This window comes from Drosophila guanche, unplaced genomic scaffold (genome assembly GCF_900245975.1).
Source record: "Drosophila guanche unplaced genomic scaffold, DGUA_6, whole genome shotgun sequence".
Classification (NCBI taxonomy): domain Eukaryota; kingdom Metazoa; phylum Arthropoda; class Insecta; order Diptera; family Drosophilidae; genus Drosophila; species Drosophila guanche.
In genome coordinates, this window is record NW_022995744.1 from 7,006,340 (window position 1) to 7,022,530 (window position 16,191).

At 44.9% G+C, this 16,191-nt stretch overlaps 3 protein-coding genes across 5 annotated transcripts; 1 reads left to right on the forward strand and 2 right to left on the reverse strand.

The window, feature by feature from the left end:
* Positions 1-279: 279 nt before the first annotated feature.
* On the reverse strand, positions 280-1,360 carry LOC117580268 (DNA-directed RNA polymerase III subunit RPC8). The gene is made up of 3 exons (XM_034266708.1): positions 1,177-1,360; positions 624-1,103; positions 280-561 (listed from the first exon to the last, which is right to left on the reverse strand). Exons 1-3 carry the CDS (start codon positions 1,285-1,287, stop codon positions 430-432), a joined length of 723 nt encoding a protein of 240 aa, XP_034122599.1. The 5' UTR covers positions 1,288-1,360; the 3' UTR covers positions 280-429.
* An 86-nt stretch (positions 1,361-1,446) lies between these two features.
* LOC117580267 (serine/threonine-protein kinase RIO1) lies at positions 1,447-3,874 on the forward strand. The gene is made up of 3 exons (XM_034266707.1): positions 1,447-1,640; positions 1,695-2,972; positions 3,032-3,874. Exons 1-3 carry the CDS (start codon positions 1,581-1,583, stop codon positions 3,404-3,406), a joined length of 1,713 nt encoding a protein of 570 aa, XP_034122598.1. The 5' UTR covers positions 1,447-1,580; the 3' UTR covers positions 3,407-3,874.
* A 25-nt stretch (positions 3,875-3,899) lies between these two features.
* On the reverse strand, positions 3,900-15,834 carry LOC117580266 (ATP-binding cassette sub-family G member 1). 3 transcript variants are annotated; one of them, XM_034266703.1, is made up of 7 exons: positions 15,687-15,834; positions 11,821-12,337; positions 6,952-7,081; positions 5,254-5,792; positions 4,664-5,188; positions 4,345-4,601; positions 3,939-4,280 (listed from the first exon to the last, which is right to left on the reverse strand). In XM_034266703.1, the coding sequence occupies exons 2-7, from the start codon at positions 11,909-11,911 to the stop codon at positions 3,939-3,941; spliced, it is 1,884 nt and encodes a 627-aa protein (XP_034122594.1). In that variant the 5' UTR covers positions 11,912-12,337; positions 15,687-15,834. The 3 variants fall into 3 exon arrangements, with proteins under 3 accessions (XP_034122595.1, XP_034122594.1, XP_034122596.1); XM_034266704.1 differs by lacking the exon at positions 15,687-15,834 and having other exon boundaries at positions 3,900-4,280; positions 11,821-11,911; XM_034266705.1 differs by lacking the exons at positions 6,952-7,081; positions 15,687-15,834 and having other exon boundaries at positions 11,821-11,884.
* Positions 15,835-16,191: the final 357 nt, after the last annotated feature.

Below are 16,191 nucleotides of genomic sequence, written 5' to 3' on the forward strand. Positions count from 1 at the left end.
ATGGGCTCGCCACTATTTGTAATTAAGACCTCTGGAAGAGAGCATCAGGACACGCTTACCTATTTCATCTTTGGCTTGCATTTCTTCAAATGGTGCCTCCCCGACATAATGAACATCATAAAACCCTTCAGCCCAGCGTTACGTCTACTGGTGCATTTAAATGGAAATACACACCAAGTCTACGATGGTTTATTATTGGCTACCCAATAAACATCGCCGCTTCTAAAATGTACCATAGATTTTACCCTTGCGGTGAGTGAAGTATAAGCAATGCCTGAATTCATTTAAAGTTATTCGATTATTCGATTTCGTCAGGCATAAGCTCCGAAATGGGAACGTATTTACATGTTGATTTGTTGCAGCTGAATAGCAGCTGGAAACGTCTTGGTTTCAGTGTTGCATGGCGCCATGGTATGTAGTCAGGATGGGTCATTCTTCGCACGCACCCTCGCCATCCTCATCATTGTCGTACTCCGCATTGTCCTCGTCATCTTGGTAGTCCTCTTTGCCTTGCTGATCCCACCAGGAGAGTACGCCCAGGCCGGACTCGTTAATCGCCCCCTAAAAATCGGAGCAAGTATGAGTACATGAACAGACCATAAGTAGGAATTGCACTGGCTTACAATAATCTTGTACGGAGTCTTGGTCTCCTGCGCAGCTGTGGCCGCAGCTGTCGATGTGCTGGGGCCCTGCGTGCTTTGGGCGTCCGTTTTTGGCGGTCCAACTGGAGATGTCTCCTCGAAGATTTCGCGCGACACTCGGAATTTGATGGGCTCGCCAACGTCCATAAAGAGATCGTGCTTGGCGCCGTCCTCCAAAGGATACTCCCAGACCCAGGCCTGCTCGGCCTCGTCGAAGCGGGAGGGATGCTGCAACGCTGCATGTGGTATGAGTATGTCATCAAAGAAGCCCATCGTAACGTGGACTCCTTCACGGCTGCAGTTGCGTATTTTGCCGGTCATCACGGTGCCGACCATGGGACGGAAAACAATGTAGCGAAAGAGCACTTCGGTGTGGGAGGCACCGTCGCCTGGTAAAATAATGGAGTCCTGCAGCGACACAATCTCCTTGAGCGCTATGCACAGCCCAACGTTAAGTAGCACCTACACACATTAGATGCAAGCGAAAGAAAGCGATTTAAAGCAAAGAAAACAAAACAATTCACCCACAACACACCTTGTTGGCCAGTTTGCGGTCAATTTCGTCACGCACAGCGTCCACCAACTGTAAGTTGAACTGGTCCGGTGCAATGCGCACGGTATCCTTCAGCTCGGCCAGCACAAACATTGTGCCATATATATTTAATTAATTAAACAATTTAAATATAGTTAGAATGCACGCACGTTGGACCCTTCAGTGCTGGAAAATACCAGATTGTTATCGGCACAACAGCTGAAAATACCAGATTATTATCCGGCACAACAGCTGAAAATACCAAAACAATACCAAAACCCAACACGTGCACGGAGTTGAACCACTTGGCGAAATAGAATTGAAATTTCACATTTATCGCAACAGTTTGTTCGTTATAAATATACTGGCCTGTACGGTGGACTGCCACTGCCCGATACTCGTCCACGATGAGCGACGAGACACACAAGTACAGCGACGCCGAGGAGGATGAGGGAGAGCTTAAAAATGTAAGCAGAGCCATCTGGTGTCTCATCAAATTGCAAAAACTTATTATTTTACAGTCGGAGTGGGTGCAAGACTTCAAATCTCTCACCGTGAAACCCGATACGAAACTCAGCGAAGAGCTGGGCCAACAAGAAGGAGAACAAGATCTGGATTACGACTATGATGACGACGACGACTACGAGCTGGGCGATGAGTACGATGCGTATGAGGAGGCCTACAGTGGCTTCAGCAAGCTCAACACACAGCCGCAGCTCACAACAACTGGCTCAGCTGCTGGTGGTGGTGGAACGGGAAGCGGCGGAGGCGCTGCGCCACGTGTGAGCAGCTACCAGCCCAACGAAAAGCTCCTGCGGCGATACTCTGCACGCATCAATGTGGAGAAATATGATCCCACACCGAACATGAGCGCACAGGCGGCCAACCGGCTGGTCAACTTCGACCGTCGCCAGGACATGGAGCGAGTGCGGGTAAGGGATAAGCACGACCGAGCCACGGCAGAGCAGGTGATGGACCCGCGCACACGCATGATACTCTTCAAGCTGCTCAATCGCGGCCTGATCCAAGAGATAAACGGCTGCATATCGACGGGAAAGGAGGCGAATGTCTACCATGCCGTGTCCAAAGACGGCGCCGACGAGTATGCCATCAAAATTTACAAGACCTCAATCCTGGTGTTCAAGGACCGGGACAAGTACGTGTCCGGCGAGTTCAGGTTTAGGCACGGCTATTGCAAGCACAACCCACGCAAGATGGTCCGCACATGGGCCGAGAAGGAGATGCGCAACTATCTGCGAATGCGAAACGCTGGCGTGCCCGTACCAGAGCCGATTCTGCTCCGATCCCATGTGCTGGTAATGCGCTTCTGTGGCCGTGATGGCTGGCCGGCGCCCAAGCTAAAGGACTTCGAGCTGAGTACGTCAAAGGCGCGCGAGCTATACCGGGACTGTGTGGTGATCATGTGGCGGATATACAACCAGTGTCGCCTCGTCCACGCCGATCTCTCAGAGTTCAACATTCTGATGCAGGACGGACAGCTGGTGATTATCGATGTCAGCCAGTCAGTCGAGCACGACCATCCCCATGCGTTTGACTTTCTGCGCAAGGATTGCACCAACATATCGGAATTCTTCCGCAAGAAGTCGGTGGCCACCATGACCGTCAAGGAGCTGTTCGACTTCATTACGGACCAAACTATAACCGAGGAGAACATGGAGCAGTGCTTGGAGCACATTTCGGAGCGCATCAAGGACCGTGACTTTGATGCAATAACGGCACAGGAGAGGATCGATGAGGCCGTCTGGCAGAACACCTACATTCCCAAGCGCTTGGACGAGGTAGGCCAACGACAGTTTCAAGGCGTTAGTTTGTTTATAAACCGAAATCTCCTTCCCAGGTGCGACACTTCGAGCGGGATGTGGCCAAAGCAAAGCAGGGTGTGCAGCAGAATCTAATCTATGGCAAAATCACAGGCCTCACATCCGACCTGGATGTGCAGAAGCAGCCAGACGTGCTGCAGTCCACAGCCGAGCCAGAGGACGTGGGAAGCGACGAAGACCCAACAAGTGAGAGTGATGGGGAAGATGATTCCCAGCAGGAAAACGACGATGGCTCCAAGTTCAAGAACTCGTCCCGTCCACGAGACGAATCGCCGGAGAGTAAAAAGGCCCGCAAGAAAGCTGTGAAGGATGCCAAGGCGGAGCAGCGAAAGGTCAAGGTGAAAAAGCACGTTAAGAAGCGCAAGGAGAAAATTGGCACCATGAAAAAATAGTAATGCCCCCCCCGCCACACTGATTGGAACGAAGGAAACGCATGCAATTGTCGTTGAAGATACCGATAGATCGGTAGATCCTCGTAGTGGATGGATCTATAATCTTACAGTTTTGTTGTATGAATGAATCATTGATGTGAAGCCTCCATTTATAAAAATGAACATCGGATCCCAGTCGGATCCATTATATTTTATTGTAAAATTCGAATTTAAATCACTTTTACCACAAACAACAAATTGTATAAACTGTGCAGGCGCCTTGGAGCTGCATCTCAGCCACAAGGTGCAAAAGCAAGGTGAGGCTGTAATCCTAACTGCTTAGAGCTATATACATGAACTTATAACTAAAATTTGTCTTGTCAAGGGTCAGAATTGCACCAGATGAGCAGCGCTAGAGGCGGAGGCGGTACATGCCCGCCCGTACATAATATCTATACATAATATACATGGAAGTATTCATAAATCGAACAATCACAGCGTTGACATTGGCTACAACTACAAAGGGAATAAGATTCATCGGTTGTGGCTGTGCTCAGGCGTAACAGCGCTTGCGCAGGCTGATGTACATGAGGATGCGGAAGAAGAGCATCAGCATGGCCAGTATGCCAAACTGGTGCAGTAGCGAGACCTTCTCCACGTCGAGAAACTTGAGCAGCACGCGCGGATCGCTGAAGTGGCAGTAGATATCGTCGCAGTCGAGATCCTCGCGCTGAAACCCGAACACGGCCAGGATCATGGCCACCACTCCGACGCGCACATAGCTGAACTTCATCAGCAGATTCATGGCGCCCGTGATTTGGGGCGCAAAGTCAAACCCGTACACGGCCAGCCCCATCAGTGGCGCAATCATCATAGGACCCACGACGCTGCCGTTCTGCGGGTACAGATGAGGAGGTTGTTTTAGCTTAGCTTTTAGCTTAGTACTGAATAGTACTCACTGTTATACTGAAGGTGGCACCAATGGCCAGGCCCATGCCCTCGGCCACCAGGGAGATCATGAGGCCGACTGCGACAAAGATGCCGAATCGCCAGATCTGCTCCGGCAGTCCGGACATCCAGTAAGTAACCATCATGAAGGCAATGTTCAGCAGAACCTGCAGCGGCAGCCGTGAGATTGTCAGCGCCATATAGTAGGGCGTCAGCGTGTACCAGCGGTTGAAGGTCTCCTTCTTCACCACCTTAACCTCTGCGGGATCTGTGAATGAGTGGAAGGTCAGTGCGTACGCTCAAAGCGGGCCATTTTGTTGGGAATCTCACAGCTGAGGATAGGCACCATCACCTGGGTGTAGACAATCATGAGTACGGCGCCAATACAGAACTTGAGATGGTCAAACATGCGCGCTCCCTGGTTGCCCAGCTGGAAGAAGATCATTCCGAAGAAGAGGCCGCAGAGCAGGTGGTGAAACAGCTGGATGGTGAGGGCCAGGCGGGCTCGCAATATGCGAAGCATCATGACACGCATCAGAACCACGAACTGTCGCACGCCGGAGATGTCATGTCGTCCGTTGTTCATGCGCTCCGAGAAGGCTTTCACCTGCTCCAGCAATGCACTGGCGCCGCTCATCAGAGTGCCGTCGGTGGAGGCTGCACTGCCGGCGAAAATTGTGGGCAAAAGTGGACGCTTTGGCTGCTCCACGAACAGTGTGGTCACTGCCTGCTGCGACTCCAGCTGCGGGTTCACAATGTCCGCCTGGCTGGCCACGTAGGTGAGCTTCCCGTTGTCGGTTAGCTCGCTGAGTGCCGGCACCAGGTGCCCGTCCTCTGCGTCGACCAGCTCGATGACTGTGGGAGAGCGGAATGTAACGTAATGTAAATCAGTTATCATTATAGAGTTATGGAGAACTTACTGTAGTCCGAGGGGCTGTAGTGGCGCGGGCAGTCCAGCTGGGCTAGGCGCAAAAAGGGTATGGTGGCCCGAGGGCTGCCCTGATAGACGCAGTGTCCCTTGGCCAGCACGTAAATGCTGTCGAAGCAGTTGTAGATCGTGGCCGAGGGCTGGTGTATGGTGCAGACGATGGTGCGTCCCTCGCGGGACATGCCTCGCAATAAGCGGATGCACTGAGCTGCCGTCACCTCGTCCAGTCCGCTGGTGGGTTCGTCCAGGAAGAATATGTTCGGATTGTCCACCAGCTCGAGCGCAATGGAGAGCCGCTTACGCTCTCCGCCGCTCAACTTCTCCGCCGTCACGTTGCGACGATGGTTTAAGTTGAGGTTCTCGAGAATCTCCGTCAGCACCTCGGCCTTTCTGTGGCGCTGCTTCAGCTTGAGGTCGCACGAGAGGTTCATCAGCTCCTCGACGGTCAGCAGGGTCTGATGTTGATCGTCTTGTGTGATGTAGCAGGCATTATCACGTTTCATCTTGATGCTGCCCGTAACACCGTCGCGCCTGCAATATCCAGATATTAAACTGAAGCCTTGCGAGGAACATTACGGTCCCTATCCCTCGTGCCGTCTGTCATAATATCAGCTTTATGATAAATCAACACAAATGTAAACAATTGTAACCCCGTGAACCTCCATAATCTATGACAACCTCCAATGCGAAATAAAATATGAAGAGAGAATGGAAAGTGCGTGCACTAATACCTAATACACACATCTCTCGCTCTCTCAGCTTCATTTTTTTCATACGGTGCAAGCGTGCGTTTCCAAATCTACTCCGCTCCGCGTTTCGTGCCGTGAAAAGCCGGAAAATAGTTAAAAATCAAAGTGGAAATATGTCACGCAGGTGTGTAGTGATGTGTTTCAGTGTTTAATAGTTAAAACAAGTGCAAATGATTTGTGAGATGCATGTAAAAAGGAGTCTGCCCACACGTGCATATTTTTGTTTTTTATTTTTTGAGTGTTAGAAAATTCGCGTTTGTGTGTGTTCGATCAGTCTAACGGTACCGTCTCTCCATCCGACGCAACACGGAATCGTCGGCTTCTCATGTGGGTAGGAAAGGGTCGGCAATGCGGATAGGAAAACATAAAGGCACAAGAAAATTGACCAAAAGGTAAGAGAAATGGGAGAGTATGTTTTCTTAGTAAATGCATATCAAATCAAGATATGTATGAATGGCAAGAATAAACAAACCCATATTCCTTTGCTTACTGACGCCCGCTCTCTCAATCTTTCCCTAAAGCTCACACAATAATAATGATAAATTATTTAAATTATCTATTCGCATTTATATTTTGACTTGACATGTTTAGGGCCCCAGTTTTTTGTTTACCCACTACAAATTCCCCTGCCCATGACTGCGCAGATTCTTTATGGAAACAATTCCACGATACGAGTCATCACATGCGATGTGTTTGCTGTTCGTAAAGGAATTTTGCTTTAAGTTTTGGCGCCGTATGTACGTACATCCCACAGAACTCAGTTGACATTTCGGGTTTCGAGCTTACGATTTATAAGACCGGCCTTATCAAATCACACAAACAAAACACCACTTAATCTCTTCCTGAAGCGTAGAACCGGTTGTGTTCAATCCTCCCAAATTGTGTTACACTCGAGCTGTCATCCGTCCGGAATCAGGTCTCGTTGGCTTTATTGTTCTCACCTGAAACCCGAAATCGCATTTAGCAAACTGCTTTTTCCAGCTCCCGAGGGTCCCATGATGGCCGACAGTTGGCCATTCCGGAAACTTCCGCTGACGCCGTGTAAAATTTGCCGCTCCCCAGTTACGCGCACTGAAAATAGATCAAGACATTAAAGATTACACTCTAGGTTGGGGTGATATAATTTGCATAATTTTTGCCAAGATGAGGCGAAGAAGTGGAAGTCAAGTCCTCAATCTGGTTGTTCCAGTCTGAGTTGTTCTGAGTCATTAAAAGTTAATGATCATTTCGCTTTCACTTATATTTAGATATGCCCAAGAACCAAGACACATCTCGAGCAATTGACAATTGGACTGACTGTTTTACTCTAGGTACAAAGTCGAATCATTATTATAATCATTTGTCACGCCTTGACAGCGGAAAGATTTCGTCGAAGGCAAAATTGATGGGCTTCAAAGATTCGGGCTAGACTGGAGATCTCTTCAAGGCATGACTCGAAACGGTCAAAACGAAACCAGCTTCCGCCATGATCGACTTGAGATCGAAAAATTCTGTTCAGTCATTTTCAGCGGATTTCAATTTATTCTAATTGGCAAAGCCCGTCCAACGGATGGGAGCTGATGGTTGCTGGGGCACAAAGCAAGCAACGATCCACTGATCCACAAATGAATTTATAGGTTTATTAAATCAAGTCTACATATATTTTGCAGATGCAATCGCAACTCGAGCCTGACCTGCATTGTACTCTCACTCTGTTCCAGAACAAGCTTGGCTTAATATATGTCAATGCCAGAGTCGTTCTTATCGATGATAATGGCACAGTGCAGCTAACACAGCTGGGCACTGTAGCCGAGAGTCGTATAGCTACAGCTCTTCGTCAATGCATCAAAACAATAATATTAGCATCTATATTGAAAGCAATATTTTGCAAAACCTATAAGAACAGTTTGGTTCGTCTGGCATGATTATTCATTGTATGAATGGGTGTGAGGAGTGTACTTTGTCCATAATATTAATTGCAGGAAATAGTAAGATTATTGCTTAGCGGGTGAGCCTATAGGTTAGGGCACTGAGCGGCTGATCCCGCTCTTCAATTTGTCAATATACGATTATGACACAGAGATTATTGAAGCAAAATTGTAAGCAGTTCGTCTATAGGCAAATATTGACTGTGACGCCAGTATAGGCTTCGATTGATCAGTTCCTTTTGGCTACTAGTAGATATAGTAACAGCCAGCAGCTCTAATAACCCAGTTCTTGCCGCTCAATTAGCATTCGTGGCGCAACCGATTTGCCGTTCGAGTACGCAATTCAAGAAGGTCAGTGACAAGACATAGTCCGGCTGTCGACCAGCCTATTATCAGCTCGTTTTGTTCAGCGGTAGAGAATACATATCAATTAGCCTCCACTGTTTCCGAGTTCTGGGCACGCGCCACCGGCAAAAGTTTGTTTAATCAGAATAATCAGCAATGTGTGGGCCAAAAAAAAGCTTGGATGTTGAGCAGAGGATACAAAAGAGGTCTCGCTTTCAGAGATTCTATGTGCAATCATTTGTAGATCAGTTGGCATCTTGTGGCCATGCGGGGACTGCTTTAGCCTTGATTTTACTATCTGATTTGCACCGCAATTCGCGACGAACGCAAGCAATTTGTTAATTGCCAGAACAAATCTTCGACACTCGGAACATTCGCCAATTCCAGATTGGTTGCTGGACAGCAACCGCTAATTGATGCGATAATAAACACATTTTCATTAGAATGACAAACGCGTTTGTCTCGCAGATGAAGGAAAAGGCTTGGTATTCAGCACACAAATCCAATAATACTCGTAACGATCGTAGGATCTGTGTGCCTCACTTTATGAATATTCCCTGAAATCTGTGAACTGCTTACATGGAGAGCTTCAAGGTTAGTCATCAACTCGGTTCAGACAGCCCTTTACAAAGTACTTATAAAGGGAAACTATTGAGTTGCGATCCAAGCGACTGGCTCGCCCATCCGTCAGTGGCCTGTGTTTTGCCTGTGACAAGCGCTGTTTAACGCTAACCAACCATAGCAGTCGCATAACCATCGGTGCACTAATTAGTATACTCAGCAGGTGATTCATGGGAACTCGCCCCAAATGGGAGGGCCCTACCTGGGCTTTGACCACAAGGCAAATGTGATCAGACAGAACACAAAATGGGAGCAGAAACTGATATCTAAAACCCCTTAAAATAGTACTTATTTATCCAGTGAAAGTCGTTCCATGCTAAGTAGAAGTTCTGCAGTTAGTTCAAGCAACCAACACTCGGGTTGGACTAAAGTTATGTAATACATAAGTATGTGTATGTGTACATACATAGATCACTTGACTATCGGCTGTTAATTGAATACTATTCATTCCATCTGGTGTATGATTTGCATGAATATTCATGAATGGAATGCAGTGGCTGTGAAGGCATTAACCTGCATTTTATTCCTAGAAATCTTTCAGCCCATAATCTCAACCCCATGGCCCGGATGTGACCGGACATTGACTTGCAACGACCAACCCGGAACATACAAAAATGACCACTGGGGCAACTTGTGCCGCTTGTGGCAGGCGCACAGGAAAAGCGCGGAACGAGTTTGAGTGCCCCCAAGCAACCCAAATGAGACGCGCGACTGTGGTTTTTGGAGGGGAAAATTATTCAATCAATGGACAATTTTCGCTTTTCACCGAGCGCCAACATAATGTTGTTAGTTTTTTGTTGCTGTTATAGTTGTTGTCGTTGTAGTTGCAATTGTGTTGGCGATGGTGATGTGATGATATGATGATGTGGCTGGGCCTGTCGTCGCTGTTGGTTGGGGCAACTACGATAGTTTCCATCGAGGAAGTGTCAGTGTATGCATATGCTTATGTACACTTATAATTTACTCATTTACAGTGGACAGTCGTGGGAATGGACACCATGGACCAAATCATATTTGGTGCTCTATACCGACTTGGACTTGGATACAAGTAAAATGTTTCAGCAAGTGTACGTGAAGAGAAATATATTCAAAAGTACTAGTACTGATATGCTATGTACATATGTATGCTCCTTTTAATCATTTGTTGGCGACATTTGCACACTGCGTATGAGTAATAATTAATCATTAGTCGTACTTGAGTTTGACTCCGCAATGCAACGAGGAAGCTGCCCCGCCAGCGGCCAGCACTAAATCAGTCTTTGGGGAGTTGTTGCATAAGCATTTCCCCTTTCGGCTTGTGGCATTCCAAATTGATTGAATCTCTCTGTTTGGATTTATTCCAGAAAATCAATTGCACTCATGGCAAATGTGCACTTTGATGTGGCTGTGTCCAAGCGCTTTTGTCGTGAAATTTGTCAAGAGAAAGGCTCAGATGACAATCCGCATCTAGCTACAGCATCGACTTGGCAATTGAATGAAAGTTCAACTTAAAAATATAATCCCATCTTGAAAATGTTTATTAAAATATTAAATATGGCCTTTTAAGCTGAAAGAGCCTATTAAATCTCTCTTGGTTCTAATTTTATGATCTTGCAATTCGACAATCACGGATCTTGTGAACCAAAACATTGCACAGATCATGGGCTATCGGCACCCAAGTAATCGCAGCAATAAAACAAGCGACCCGTGGGCTTAGTAACAAAAATTGGCATTCCAATAGTCTTAAGAACGTATTCCTGAACCCAAAAGTGTGAACTGTAGCCCAGATTGTTCTCCTGAGTACTGTGTAAATTTATTCCAAAAGTTCAGCCTTGAAATGTAATCAATACTCAGCACATTGCACTTGCACTTTTGTTTAGGTTTCGGTTTCGATTTCTATCTATAAAGAACTTGAGGCTCTGCCAAATGGATGGCATAACTCAATTCAATTTAATTCCATTTCATTTTCAATTGCAATTTGCGTTCGATCTGTGTCAATGGCAGGCGGAGCGGGGAAAGTGATGCCCTGCCGGACGGACTCTATTTGTGCCGCAGCTCGAACTTGTGGAATGGGGAAACCAGTTACAGAGGCCCAAGAACGTAAACTGTGTCCAGTTTCTATTTTAATTAATGGCAATAAAACAAATGTAGTCTGTTGTGCAACGAACATTAGATGGAGACCAAAAGAAAAGGCCGAAAATCGCTCACTCCAGTGCCCGCTTGTCCATACAATTATGGGCCAGTTAGCGCTTGGCCAGAAACAACTTGCGACAGCCCCTACATGCAGGGCCCTTACAGCCAGTTACACGTCGAAGATGAAAAACATTGCACAGAGCAAATAAAACCAAGCTGCGAATAAAAAACAAACCACCAAAGACAACGCTGACGTGTGAAATAGAAAACACACACATTTCGTTGCTACTTTAAAGCTCTTTGAACATGGAGTTACTTTATGGATAGACAGTTAACATTGGACTCGAATGGGGAAATGGAATGGGCTTGCGACATACACTGAAGGACTCCATTAACCATTATGCATATAACAATTATAAATTGCACATTTATGAACAGGTTTCTGCGAAATGTTTGTGTGAAGCAGGGACAAATCTAGGTAAAGATTTGCGTAAGTTTGGTTAGCCTTTCTGGCCTGTTGAACATGCTTATAATATGGTATCAGCCTTTAATCAAAATCTAGCTTGGATGCACCATAACTCTGGCAGTAAACATGTTCTTTCAGTTCATTATAAACCTATCTTTCAATGTCAAGACATGTTTAAACTACAATGTACCTGATAGAGCATGCCTTAAAGGTAATTTAGAACACAGCGACTTAGTAGCGAGTAATTAAATTAAAGATAAACCAAAATATACAAAAGTGACAGCTCTATAATAAATACAGCTTGACTGCACAGTTCTTGCCAGTACTGAGAGTGGGAGAGCTGGACTTGTGATACTCACAGAAATTTGTACGCTCCTTGACCGTGTAGAAGACATCTTGGAATTCCACATCTTTGGACTGCCTGGCGAGGAGGGTGCGGGACTGATCCATGGCGAATTTGAATTGATTCGTTTATTGTTATTTAATTCCTCCTTCGAACACGCATATACATATGTATATTATGCACATATATTCATAGGTATACGCCGTTGGTGGTACGCTGTGACTCTGATGGATCTGATTTATGCTGCACTCGCTTGAAGGCGTCTAGGAACGTGCCGCGCCTGCCGAATGTGTCATTACCTACCGCACCAAAGTGGAACTCGGAATGGTTTATGGTTTATTGTTGGTCAAATGTTTCCCTCTCTCTGTGTATCTCTGTTTGTGCTTTCTGTCTTTGTTTCTGCTTCTCTTTATGCGCCGCCTCTGACACGCATTCTTCCCGATTTATTGCTCGTTTTGTTTTGATCTCTCTCTCCCTTGTTTATTTTGTATCTCTCTAGCTTTGTTGTCGCTGGCGTGTGCGTCGATTACGCGCTGAAAATAAAAAATTAATCATTATAGAATTTGATAAGAACTTAAAAAAGAACAGTAAAGAGCGATTTGGGTTAGCCATTGATTTCTACGCGTAGGAGCAGCTGATAGGTATGGGGAATTCCCTGTGGAGGATACGCAGAGATTAAATAATCGCTTTCCATCTACTAAAAACAATCCAAACATTAATAGGAGATAAGCAAAGATCCGTAAGATTTATCAGCATTGATTCATACACGTTTGATGGCCTTGAATTACTTAACCTCAAGTTCCCCTCTTGCCATTTCTGTGTGTGTTAATAAATTCTTATTATTATTATTATTGTTTGGTGCCTTATCAGCAGCAGACAACTAGGGAGTGGGATTGGAAGTGGGTGAGGGTGAGGGTGAGGGTGAAAGAGCGGCAGTGACCAAGAATGGAATTCATTGCCCGATTCGATCCGTAATTGCCTGTGGGGGAAAGTCAATGACCAGGCTGTCAATCGATCAAAATGCAAAATATTAACTGCTGCTTGACCACAAGATTGTTACCAACTCACTTAGCAAGATCCATACTAAGTACCATAGAGGTTAAAAGGCTTCATTAAATCTTTAAATTGTATGAAATTTATTCTAAAATCGAAGAAATTATATACAAAATTAGGCAAATTGAAACCTTACAAAGTACGTTGAATGATAATTAATCTTCACCTTAATCTACTTCACCTTTACCAAGATTATCATCTGAAATAATCTGAGAAAGGGATTTAAGTGCCCATGAAATGTTGCTGCACCTGCGGGAACATCTCCTCTCCCTTATCTCTGATCGTAAACTGTCCTTTTAATAGCGTTATTCATTAGCAAAATGGGTTCCAGATACAAAAAAGTGCTGTCCGAAACGGGTTCCTTTAGGAATTAATATCCCCCAGTGCATAAAAGATGCCTGGCACAGTCGTACCAAATAAAATACAATTCATTGCAACGGGCTAACATTTACATAAATACTTCTTAAAAACTCGAAATGGCATTTGCGTTTGTTGGAGTAAAGATCACGACCGTTCCGCTGCTGGGTTTGAGATGCTGTGTACTTATCGCATAGATCTATCACGTTCTCCTGTCACAGTCGTTACGCCCGAAGGTGTTTATTAAATAAGCACACAACTAACTGAACAGTTTTTTACGATTTCATTCTATTAGCATTTTTCTAAGCTTCCGACTCTGGAGATGAGCGATCGCTACTAAGTAGAATTCATGAATTAAAGGTTCTCATCCCATGTCGTGTGGATTCTGTAATGCATTAGGCTTTGTACAATAAAATGTACATAAATAAATATCTACCAAGAACCCTTCGGACATTGATGCTGGCAATAACTTGAACCTGCCATTATCGTAGTGCTGCCTAATTGGAGATGTTTTTCATTTTATTTGCCGACTAAATGTATTTGGCGCCGTTCTGCAAAGTCACCTGGCGCCGGCTGGCTTTAAAAAGAAAACAAAAACGCCTCTGGTCTGAGGTCTGAACCCAAACCAGTTCTGGTGTCTGGAGATGAAGCCACTCAACACCAAATTCCATTGGGACCTGCCTGACGGCAGAACTCCTCTTTCCAGCGCAGGAATTGGCAGGAAAAGCAAACTCAAAAGTTGTAACCACAGAGCAGAGCGACTCACATTCGTGTCAAATGTATTCCAAATAAGGAAATACGCGGCTTGAGGATTGATTTGGCTTCTTGATAGAATGGATAATTGAATGTTTAAATATGCACACGGCTATTCATGCTCAGCTCAGCGGCTAATGCTAATTCTCTATTCTCTGTCGGCCACTTCTGCTGCTGTGACGTCAGGTCACATCGATTTAGCGAGAGTCTTGACCCCCGACAACTTGTTTAGCATACTGAAAGAGTAGCTGATTCTCCCCGCCACAATATATCACGAGAAAAACGATACGAACTGCTGAATTATGATGGACAATTGTTTATTTTTTGGCAGATAATAAATCATTATATCACACCGACTGGAGGGGCTTCAAAATCCCCCACTTTATGGAATCATTAAATATACTTGAAATTGAATAGAGCCTTAGTCAGGGGTATAGAAAGTAGTCTGGAGTCGCCAAACTCAAAAGGAATGGAATTCTAATTAAGATAAATGATTTGCATAAATGTCAAGACTTTTCAAGGTTTTGTTTTGAAATATAATAATAAACATGATAATTTTGGGACTGATTTGCAACAGATATTCATAAGTTCTAAAGAAAAAGATTTGCATTCGGCGAATTCTAATTGGAAGTTTAGTCAGGATTTATTTATTTATATTTTTAATTTAATGCCATCAATTTTAACTATCCTTTCAGATACTTATTTTTATGTGAACGCTTTTTGTCCAAACAAATGTCAAACATTTGAATTTGATTTTATCGATCTGGTTTTCGGGTATAGCTATGATGTGACTCACTGAACCGGATTAATTGAAAATATTTTGTTTTTCCGGCTTATAAAGGTACATACAAATGTACATGTGTGTGAAGAGACGAAAATACTGAGCTTTATTCAGATGCACAGGCATCACAAATCAGCGCCGACAATTACGAGATACGCATTCAAATGCCCCTCGACAATCAGTTCGCGTCACGTACCATCCATCCAATAAGGCAAATGTGCCGATAAATGCACCCACAAAGAGACGTGGGGCACAATGACCAGATCTGGGATCTGTTAATCACTTGTTTATACATCCATCGTACATGTGCAACAGATCTCAGAGTCATAGGTCAGTGCTGACAAATCCATTAGGACGGGGCGAACTTCCTCATGGAGCGACCCTTTTGGGAAGGGCGGAAATGGCTTACACGTGTGTAAATGATTACTCCAATAAAGAACAATTGCAATTCCACCATGTTGACAAAGAGAAATAAACGCACTTTGCATGTACATAACTGCAGGTAATTTGCAGCTGCAAATAATAAGTCGTCATAGGATGATACTCGCTGACAGACAGAATAAGTCGATCAATCACGTACAGAGATTTAATTTACTCGACTTTTGAATAGTTGAACTGTTTGCGCTGATTAACAATCAACCGAATGCAGATTCTTCTTGATTTAAAGTTTAGTATCCTTTTGTGGAAATCGGTAAATATTCTACCCAAAATCCCGCTAGATAATCTAACATGTGGTAAGTCTTCGCTGTTAGTTCGACTGTTGCACTGTCCACTGCAATGTCATAATTGACTCCCAAACAAGCTGCAACCAAAACAAAAAACCGCAAAACTGTTGCCCGTAAAAGTGCGAAAATTGATTTGGTTGTCGGTGGCGGGGGCATTGTAGATTGCTTTGATAAAATTGATTTTGTGTTGTTGCTCGGGTTCTCACTTCTTACATTCAATTTATTTCTGCGCCTTTGTTTCTTTCTCTGCGACGAGTTAGCTTGAGCTTGGGGCAGCCGAGGATAAGCGACGCGACTTCGATGGGGAGACGGAAACGCGACCAGACTGTGCGGCGGTATGGGAACTACTGGCAGTTCAAATCAAAAGTACCAACGACTGACGGACTCACATCGCAGCGGTTTCGAATTTTTTGTTTGTGCTTGTGTGTCTGTACACATTCAAGTGATTCGTTGGTGTGCCTCGGGGGGAGGATCAGGCAGTGGAATGAAGTAGCTTCGATGCATAGACTTGGAGGGGCTTGTCACAGCCAGTCGCATGGATCTCTGCACAACATTTACTAGTACACACGCGTATACGTAATTAATTTCCATCTGTATATATTGGAATCCGTGATAATTGTCTAATTATTTTAAACTGATAACAAGATAAGTAAGGAATAAAAATAGAAAACCTTCTTACCTTTACATTGCTCTTGTCCTTACCTTTGTTGCCTGAAAA